General features: G+C 18.8%; 1 protein-coding gene across 1 annotated transcript; it reads right to left on the bottom strand.

Moving 5' to 3' along the window:
- Positions 1–202: 202 nt before the first annotated feature.
- On the bottom strand, positions 203–11,327 carry LOC135122268 (uncharacterized; the record flags this gene model as incomplete). Its single annotated transcript, XM_064046464.1, has 11 exons — positions 11,246–11,327; positions 9,477–9,552; positions 9,079–9,145; positions 8,752–8,849; positions 7,758–7,841; positions 7,608–7,683; positions 7,024–7,136; positions 6,817–6,944; positions 4,459–4,517; positions 912–1,002; positions 203–297 (listed from the first exon to the last, which is right to left on the bottom strand). Coding segments are annotated over exons 2-11 (852 nt in total), but the record flags the coding sequence as incomplete, so codon positions are not given.
- Between the last annotated feature and the right edge of the window lie 116 nt (positions 11,328–11,443).

Raw genomic sequence — 11,443 nt, 5'->3', positions numbered from 1 at the left:
ATTTTAAGAAACTTCAAATTAACACTAAATAATTTTTTATAATTTCATTACTTTTTTTGAAAAAGGTCAACTTTTAGAATTAAAAATACGCATATATTTTAATGAGGTTTTTTTTTGTTATTATAATAAAAACTTTACAAACAAAAAAAAAGTTATGAATAAAACTTTTAACAAAAATAATTAAAGGGAAAAAAAAATTTACCCCAGCAATATTTATATTGCGCACAACTTTTTTTATGATATCCACAGCATCCTCGTGAGTTGGAAAAGGCAATTCAAGAATTTTCTCGAGACGTCCTTTTAAATATTTTATAGAAAAAAATAATAATAATGAATACTACAAATAATAAAAATAAAGTTATAGAAAATGAATATACGAAATACTCAAAAGTAATTTTTTATATATAGTAAAGTATAACAAGTCCGGTACAACTCAGGCTTAATATAGTGCAACCACTGGTCCCAATTTATAATAAGAGAACGTTAAAATGCTAGCAAACGTGAAGACCAAAAAAAGAAGGCGTAAGTGAGCTGATTAATATTTTTACTGCTAAAAAATTTTATGCATGGGTGGTAATATGCCAAGTGGATGTGTTAAACAAATTTATGCTACTAAGAAAACGATATGAAGTCGACCACGTGGCCTTAGGGGTTATAAGAAAGTTAATATTCGTAAAAATGTGTGAAATAAAGATCATGAAAATAGTGGGCGTATACATGGAACACTACTAAAAACGATATGCTGTAGACCACGTGGCCCGTGAACATAAAATATTTTCACGGCTAAACAAAGGCCACGTGGCGTACGAGCCACGCAAGAATAAAGTTCGCGTGATGGCAGTCAAACATAATAAAACGAGGTTCCATAAGTCACGTAATCTTTGCCTTCCCGAGAAAAAACACGCGCTAACCAGGACGGATGATGGCCGGATCTAGTTCGCTTATACTTCGATTGGTTGCGCCTAAAATGAATACACCTTTCCGTTCTTCAATGCCGTCCATCTTAATATTAAAAAGTAGTATAGAAAAACTTTATATAAACATTCAAAGCCCAGTAAAAGTAGCTTAATAATATACAAAATTTTTAAGTATTTTTTTATTAATTGTTATATTTTCTTTTATTTTTTATACTAACTTTTCCTATTTTCTTAGTAGTATTTATTATTTTTGTAACCTTTAAGTCTTTTTGTTAAGTTTTAATAATATTATAAATATATTAAAATAAATAAAGAAAAAGTTTATATAATATAAGAATATATATATTAAAGAAATTCATATATAAATTTATTTTTTCAAAATACAAAATTTTTATTAAAAAATTATTTAAAGAATTTTTTATATAAAAAAATAATTAAAGTTTATAAATATATAAAGATACGAAAGAAATTGATTAATATATTAATAGAAAATAAACATATAATAATATAAATGAAATAACTTATTAAATTTATTAAAGGTTTTAAAAATAATTATAAATATATATATAAAAAGTTTTGATAGCATAATAAATATAATTTATTTTTATAATACTCAAGAAAAATAACAATTATAATGAAATAAAAATAAATAAGGAGAAAAAATAATATATGAAAAAAGTTTTTAAATAAATAATTAATAAATAAAATAGTAAAAGGAATAAATAAATATAAACTTTTTATAATATTATATTAAAAATAATAAATAAAAGGTTTACACATTTTAAAAAGGTATAAAAAAAGCAATCAACTTAAAAAAATCTACAAGTATTATATAGAAAAATTTTACATTTAAGTATTTAAAACTTGATAATAAAATTTTTAAAATTATTAAAAGTTTTTAAAAATATTTTTAGAAATACATGAAAAAAGTTTTTAAAAATTTGTAAAAATATATATTAATTTTTTTATATATTTAAAACAACAATTAAATAGATTATTTAAAAAAAGTAATAAAAAGTGTTTATAGAAAAATATTATATTTTTAAGTATTTCTAATAATATAATAACTTTTAAAAGTTATTACAAGCTTATAAATATTTTTAATATAAAAGTTATTAATAATTAGTAAAAGTGTTAAAAATTTAGGACTGAACTATCTATGCTTCTAAATTCACAGTTTAACAGCTTATCTGCCCAGAGACCGTTATGTACTAATTACCGTTTAAAAAAAAAACAATCAAAATAAGCTATTAAGTAGCAGAGTACAATTCCAAAAACTTCTTTGCCTTATTATAAGAATCTTATCCTACATATATATACAAGTATTAGGATCAAATAGATTCTTATAATTGTTATTTTCCTGTAAGACCTCTAAGTTAAACCACCCAGTTTCTTATATGAGGTCATTGGTCTCTTATTCCCGTAGTTTATTAAAGCAGCCCCAAAGGTAGTTTTATCTCGCTGAGCTCAACAAGACGCCATAGTTGGTTGTTATTTTAAGAAAAAGTATATAACATTTATATAACATATATATAAACTTATTTATGCATTTCTAAAAAAATATTTAATAAAAAAACAAAAATATCAAAACCGCTTGAAATTTTTATTAATTAATAAATAGTTTTTTTTTTAATTTTAAAATTTCTTTAAAATTAATTTAAAATTTATTGTAAAAATTTAAATACTTTTTTTCTTTAAAAATTTTGATATTCATATTAACTTTTAAAAAGTAGATTCTCTTTTTTAAAAATTTTTTTATTATTAATTTATTTAGTCCAAGTTCTATTTTTCTTTTCAATATTATTTATTTTAATTTTTTTCAAAATATTATTTTTTAAAAAAATACAGTTTAATATTTCATTCATTTTAATTTCAAAGTAAAATTAGTTAGAGATAACTCTTTAATACTTTTATTATATAAAAATAAAATTTTTAAGGTTTTATTAATTTTTATTGCAGTATTTTAAAGAAAAGCGTGACTTTGCAATTTCTTTAAATTTTTTTGTTTCTATTCTTTATAATTTTCCAAAAAAATAGTTTATTATTTATAGAGCTTTAATTATATTTTATATAGAATTATTAAAATTTTCAAGTTTTATAAAAATAATTAACACTGAAGAAAAGTTTTTTAACTAAAATAAAAATTACTTTAAATTTATAAATTTTATAATTTAGAATAAAATAAAATAGTTTTTCTTTAAAAAATTTTGATATATTAATTCAATAGAAAAGATCGGCTTTGTAGTTTATTTTAATTTTTTTGATAATTTTAGAAAAAAGTTTATAATTTTTATATTTATTTTATTATAATTTGTATTATATTATTAAAAATTTCAAATATATAATAATAATAATAATAATAATAATAATAAAATTTAAAAATAATTAAAAGTTATAATACTTTTTATTATAAAAAAAATTTTTTTTTTTATATTTAACACTAAATTTAATAAAACTTTAAAAAAAAGTTTTTACTATTTCATATTTTTTTTGATTTAGTAAAAATTAAGGTTTATTAAAAAAATAAAGATAAGTTTATAATAAAAGAATAAAAAAGTCAAAATTCCTAAAAATTGTGCATATTAATAAAATTTAAAAAAAACCTTTTTTAGTCAAAATTATTAAAAGTTTATATAAATTTAAAAAAGAATAAAAAGTTTTTTAGATAATAAAAGGAAAAAAAGTTTGAGAAATTTAAAATTAGTAAAGAATAATATAAGGTTAAAATTCTTTTAATTTATATAAGTTTTATAAGAAACCAAATGAATATCGTTCAAAATTACTATAAAAAAAATACAAGCTTATTAATTAATAAAGGAAAGCTTTAAAAAATTTAAAATCTGTTATTAATAAATAAAAGTTTAAAACTTTTTTAAAAGAATATTAAAGTTTTATTAAAATATTTTATAAAATTTTTTTAAAGTATTAAAATTTTAATATCCGTTCGATTAAAAATAAATAAAAGTTTATTTAATAATAAAAAGAAGTTTAAAGCTTTTCTAATTATATATAAAAGATTTTATAATATTAAATACAATTTTTGTTTATAGTTTTTGTATTTGAAAATTCATCAAGAATATTATAAAAAAAATAAAAGTTTATTAAATAATAATAAAATTTAAAACATTAATTAATAATAAAGAGAAGTTTAAAACTTTTTCATTATAAATATAAAAAGTATTGGAAATATTTATAAAGAGTTTATAAATTTTTCGTTTATAATCATCGAAAGTTTTCAAAATCTGTTAGAAGTTTAAAAGGTTTTCATATAAAAAGAAACAAAAGTTTATTATATTTATCATTAAAAAACTTATATGAAAAATCGTGTTTAGAATTATTAAAAGTTTATAATATTCCATATAATATATATAAAGACGCAGTAATAAATATAAATTAACTCAAAAATATATACTATCCAAAAACTTTTAAAAATTAAAAAAAGTTTGGATTATAAAAGTTCTTATATAAAAGTAAAGTTCATTAATATTTATATAAAAATATATTAAAAGGCAGTAAAATAATAAAAATTTAAAGTATATACTTCACTCAAAAGTTGGCACAAAACTCTCTTATACACTCCAGTCGTATCGTTTATCGTATCTAATAATAATAAAAATCATCAGTAAAAGTTTATAAATAACAAAAAAAAACTTAAAAAAAAATCAAAAACAATAAATATTATAAGAAAGAGTTCAAAAATAGAAGAATATTAAAAATAAATAGAAAAATGAATAAAAATAGTATTTAATAAAAGTAAAAACAACAGAAATAAAAAGTATACGTTTTTAAAAAAATTAAAAAAGCATATAAAAATAAAAAATATAAAATACATAAATAATATTAAGAATATTATTAATATTAAGGAATTTAAGAAATACATAATAAGTATAAAAAAATTATAAGTAAAAGGGAAATATATTAAAGAAGGTAAAAGAAATCCAAACAAAAAATGGATATTAAATAGTAATAAATAAATAAAAAAATAAAAATCATCAACAAATAAATTACAAAAAATTATAAAATAAACAAAACATAAATATAGTGAAAACTGAAAATAGAAAATAATAAAATAATAAAAAGTAAAAGTAAAAGTACAAATACAATAAAATAAAAAAACAATAATAAGCATTAAAAATAAAAGTACAAACAAATTAAAATAAAATAAGGAAAATAGAAAAAAAATAAACATAAAAGTAAAAGTACAAATAAGAAAAAGAAAGAAACAAAATAATATTAAATATATAGAAAAAAAATTTACAATAGAAGAAAAAGTACTAATGAAAAGTAATAAAAAATTGTTAAATAATAATAATTAAACAATATTATATAATATTTCAAACTATGTAAAGTGGTAATTAATGAAAAATACATAAATAATATTTAAAAAAAAATAATAAAAATTTCTTTTAAGAATTAATAAGCAATAATAATAGAATATTTAAAAAGGATATAAAAAATTAATAAAAAACAAAAAAAATATAAAATTTAATCATAATAGATATAATTTCTTTTCAAGAATTAATAAACAACAACAATAAAATATTATCAAATAATAAAAAATATTAAAATATAATATTTAATAATAATAATAATTACTTTTCAAGAAATAATAATCGATAATAATAAAATATTTATAAATAATATGAACTCAATTAATAAAAATATAAAATATTAACAATAAAATTGATTCTCGAATATTTTTTTTAAAACAATAACATTTGAAAATAAAAAAACAATTAATAAAAATTATAAAAATAAAAACTTTAATAATTATGATAATAAACTTTTTAAGAAATTACAAAAATATAATATTTTATAATATTAGTAATAATTACTTTTAAAGAATTGATAAACAGTCATAAAATAATATTTATAAGGAATATAAAAAACAAAATAAAAAAAATACATATTATATATATAATAATATAAAATATGTACTTTTAAAATTCAATAAAAATATTAATACTATTAAAAAATTAGTAGAATTTTATTGTAATATTATATATAATTACTTTTTAAGTTATTAATAAATATAAATACTATAATATAAAATTGCCAATAATAATGTAGAAATGCAAACAATTAATAAAAAAATATAAAATATAAATTTACTTAAAATTTTTAAGCAAAACTAAAAGGCACATAATATTAAGCATTAAATAAAAAATAATATAATAAAAATTTCTTTTATGATTAAAAAAATTATTAAAAAGTAAATAATAAAAAATATAAAATATAAATGTTACTTGAATTAAATAAAATAAAATAAAATTATAAAAATAGACTAAGAAAATATAAAAAATAATTTAAAAATTAAAAATTTACTTTGATAAATTATTACAAAAAATATTCATAAAACAATAATAAAATATAATTGAAAAAAAAGTTAATACTAAATATTTTATTAAGATAAATAACTAAAAAATTTAAAGTTATAAAACCAAATAAGGAATGAATTTATTATAAAACTTTATATATAAAAAATAGATACAATGTGTTAAAAGTAAAAAGTTATAAGTAAAAGTATAATAAAAAATAAAAAAAAAATCAATAAACGTAACTAAGATACAAACTAATAATAGTGAATTACGAAATCTCCAAAATTCTCCACCAACCAAATTACATACTCAAGACACGCAAAAAAAAAAGTGTTTCAAGCAATTTTAATACAATCAAATAAAAAAAATCTTCAATGAGACGAAAAAAATAGTGAAAAAAAATTATAGCTCAAAAAAGTTTAGCAGTAGTTTTAATATTTCCCAATCACAGTTTTTATTATAAATGTGTCAAATTTCCACCAATAGCCTAACGCATATTGTATGAATTTTTTTTGGTTAGAGTAAAAAAAATTATAATTTTGTTATAAATTTATATTTTTAATAAATAATAATATACGAGCCTCGCGAAACAGCGAAAGCGTCTATTTCGTCTAAAAATATGCAACACGGCCGAACCGCTCGAGCCTGCCAAAACAAATCTTTAACTGCAGCTTCACTTTCCCCAACATATTTGCTGAACAAATCAGAACTAACGAGAATGAGTAGTATGTAATATGTATACATATATATATAATAATAGTGATAGCAATAATAATAATAATGATTACCATTTAAGGCTAAAAATCGGAATGGAATATTTTTTTAAAATTGCTTTGGCTAATGTGGTCTTTCCACAGCCTGACGGCCCAATCAAAAGAAGTCCCAAAGACGGCTTGATGCCCTATAAAATACGTTTTTCAGAAGGTAAGCAGCAATCAATAAATAAAATTATAAATCAAAATACTATATATATATAAATTAAATGAAAAAAGCTTTTTATTAAGCCTAATAATTGGCTTAATTTATTTTGTAAACTATTTTTATGAAATTAAAAATATGCATTCGATTTTATTAAATTTCTACTTTAAAGAGCATTAAATATATTATATACAAACTACAACAATACTATTGACCGCTTTCAAAATTTTCTGTTTTTTTATTAGCCACTCTTTTAAGATATTTTTTGCCGTCATGCACAAACTGTAATGATATTAACGGTTTATAATAGCGACTCGAATATATAAAAAAGTACTATAAATGCTTGTAAAATAGTGAAGAATAACCCTTTCAAAAGAACCTCTTTCCATTAATCAGCCAATAAAATAACATTCTACTTAAAACAGTACTAAAAGCAATAAGAAAAAGTTTACACCAATTTTTGAAACATTGTATTGTTTAAAAGCGGCCATATAAGAGATTCCGTCAATGATTGTATCACGTGCTCGTATCTACCAAAATATTCAGTAAAAACCATGAAAAAGTTTATATATGATGTCGACCAATAAAAAATTATTAAAGAAACCCTCCAAGTTCTTCAAGATTCTTAAAGTTTTCATGCTTTTCAAGATATTTAGTGTCCAAAGAGAACTCCTTCAGCCCCAAATCACTAAAATATAAGGAAAAATTACGCATAAAAAAAAGTAAATAATATAGAGAAACTTAATCTATACACTATTATTTTAAACTATATTAGAGGCAGTAAATAAATTTTAAAATCCAGTAAAAGTGAGAATTTTTTTAATTTAAAACGTATATAAAATGTCAACAGAAAAAATGCAAACATCAAGTGGGAAATAAATATAATGGGAGGCATAAAATAACCGAATGTATAAAATTATATTTTAATACAAAGAAATAATCACAATAAATATTGAATCAAGTTTTGTTGGGTCAACTACTTATGCAATGAATATATTTAAATAAAATTCCTTTTACAATACATATTTTATATCAACAAATATTTTCTTTATATATCATTTAAAAATATTCAGTTATAATCGGCTAAACTATAAAAGGAGTTCCATTAATATGTAAAAAATATTGTTGAGGTAACAATTGCGCAAAAAAATGCATTAAATAAAAATTTGATAGTTTGCTTGCAATAAAAATAGTGCAACAATTATTTCATGTACATAAAAAGTAATAATATATATATATTGTTGGGGTTCACGTGCATATAAATAACAAATTCATCATTAAAAATGCAGTTTGCTGGGAAAATGAAATGCAAACGTTCATAATTTTAATTGTTGGAGTAAACATGTGGATTTATAAATATTCACTCCCCCCCCCCCAAAAAAAAAAAAACTATTTTGAGTTAAATGTATTATCCACTAATAACTGAACTTAATATATATAAAAAATTAAAATCATACTCTAAAAAACGAAATAATTAAAAAAAAAAATCTGTTAAGCAATAGCGAATCAAAGTACAAAACGAAATGTTGACATAAAAAAAAGTATACATTAAAAAAATCATAAAAAATATATATAAATTTAATAATAAAAAGATCCACTATAATTCAAGCTCGCTATAAGTTGGGTGCAAGACCCGCAGGGCAGTAGAACAACGAAAAAGGCGGTATAAATCACGAGGCGAAAATCCAATAGTTTTCTAATTTATAGAAAATTCAGAAAGATAATGAAATGGCCAACAAACATGCATTCAAAAAAAATTAACAATTAAGGCTTTTTACTCTATAATTATAATTAATATCTATATTTAAATAAAAAAGTATAGAATCAAATTTCTTTAAAAAGTGAAAAGTAAGCCTCTTAATGAATACCAACTAAAAACAATAATTAATAGTATCATTAATAATATTATTAATGAACAAAGAGACTTTCGATAAAAACTCGGAAGCATCAGAACTTATACCGAATTCCAAGCAAATTCTCCTTCTATCTTCGCTGTTTGTATAAAGTTCAAAAAAAATAAATATTAATATTATTATTATAATAAAAAAAATATTTTAATGACAAAAAATATAATAACATAAAAATTAATAAATATTCCTAAATTGTGTTAATAATACAAATATGTTAATATAATTCATTATTTTATGATTTCAAAATGCTTATAACTTTAACTTTTCATAAAAATTATAAAAATATGTTTAAATTTATAAGTGACCAATAAAAAATAATATACATTTCTAAATACGGCAGAGCAAAAGTGTGCGTGAAAAGGGAAGATAAAAAGGGCGGTAAAGTTTTTGAGGAAATACCCAACAATACAAACCGCGAAATTCTTTCGGCCAATAATGATTCAAGTTCCATCATTATTTTTTTTCCTACAGCGCTTGAATTTCCGGAATCTTAAAGAAAATTTTTTTTAATAAAGAATTTTATAAAAAAATAAAGTAAAATTGTGGATTTGTTATTTTATGATTATAAATAATTATAAAAAATAAAAAAATGAAAATAATAAAAATAGAATTTTAAAAATATTAATATAAATAGAAATAAAAAGAAAATGATATTTATAATAATAAATATTATGAAAAAAAAAATTTTTAATATATATTAAAAGGATTATTTATTTTTTAGTAATTAAAAAAAAATAAACTAGTAAATAAATACAAAGTGTATTATTTACAATGATATATTTTTTATTTATATAAAAACTAAAATAATAACAAGTAAAAAAATTTAGTGAATAATAAATGATGCACACGAAAACAAAAAAAAAAATAAGGAACATACTTTTAAAAGTTATTTAAATAATTATGTAATAAATGGAGGCAAAAATATTTTTTCGCTGAAAAAGTAAAAAAGCAACCAATAAAAAAGAGAATAAAATAAAAGGAACCGATAAAATATTGAAAAATAATAAAATTATACAAAGATTTACCATTCAAAAATGAGAAAAAACTTCTTAACCAAAAAAAATAAATATAGAGCGCATAAATTTTTTATTCAATAATCCAAAAAAAAAATAATAAAAAACAATAAATATCCCAAGTCATCTTCGAATAAAAACAATAATAAATACTCCCTAGCATTATCATTAAAAAAATGAAAATTATTCATTTTAAAATAATAATTAAATATGATATAATGAAATTATGGGAATACATATAAAAGAATTTATAATAAATATTATCAAAATAATAATTAAACTATAAAAAACCGACGTATACAAAAAAAATTACTTTACAAATAAAATGGAAAAATCACAAATTTTAAAAAAATTAATGGAAATTTCTCAATCACTCAGGGTAAAGCAGTCAACTGCGCAACCGATAGTATAAAAATAAAGTAAAATCATAAGCCCCACAACCAATAAAAAATAGCTTTAAAAAATATTCAAGGAAAATAAGTGAACTCAATAACCAATAAAAAGACATTAAAAAGCTCGAGTGCACCAGAAAAGTATTTACAATGAAATATTTATCTTAATCAATAAAGCAAATAAAATTGAGTTAAAATATTAAAAGTATATATAAAATATTCAGCAACCAATATATAAAGACTCAGAAAATGCTATAAGCACCACAATAATTGATATAAACTTGCACAAACTTAATATTATTTATAAAATATATAAGATTCATTATTTTTACAAAAATACATAACATTTTAGAAGTAACGCGATAAGCCAATATAAAAAGGTTGAAATTTTTTATAAACAATTGAAAAAGTATAAAACTGATTGGTTGGAAAAAATTAATAGTCAATAAATTAAATATATTTCATGTTATTATAAAATTTAAAAAATCTTCAAGTAAAAAAAAAAATTAAACTTTAAAGTCAATTAATAAAAAGTGAATATCCTTAGAATTAATAATAGTAAAAAAAATAAGAAGTTATTTATAAAAATATATATTTATTAATAAAGGAAGAGACGTTTATTAATACGAAAATATAAAAATAACAAATGCGAATAAAAATTCTCAATAAACAATATAATTAAGTACTAATCCAGATAAAAAAACTACAAAAAAATGAAGACTAATAATAAAAAACGAATTATGTGGGGTAACCAATAAAAAAGTGTTAATATAGTACCGCTCAAACACTCCAAATTGTCGATAACAAGAAGTGTATTTTTAAAGTTTTTAATATCTTCCACTATTTTTTTCAAAAGTGGAAGTCCTTAAATATGTATAGCTTTAATAATAACAATAACTTTCAAAAATTTAAAATAAAAGTAGATCATTGGTTTAGAATTTCCTTCCATTTATTGTCAAATTTATATAGTTTATA

Source organism: Zophobas morio, unplaced genomic scaffold (genome assembly GCF_036711695.1).
Source record: "Zophobas morio isolate AGI-343-1 ecotype UQ-CSIRO unplaced genomic scaffold, CSIRO_AGI_Zmor_V1 ptg001055l, whole genome shotgun sequence".
NCBI lineage: Eukaryota > Metazoa > Arthropoda > Insecta > Coleoptera > Tenebrionidae > Zophobas > Zophobas morio.
Note: the sequence above shows the minus strand (reverse complement) of the source record. Positions and strands in the feature narration are given on the sequence as shown.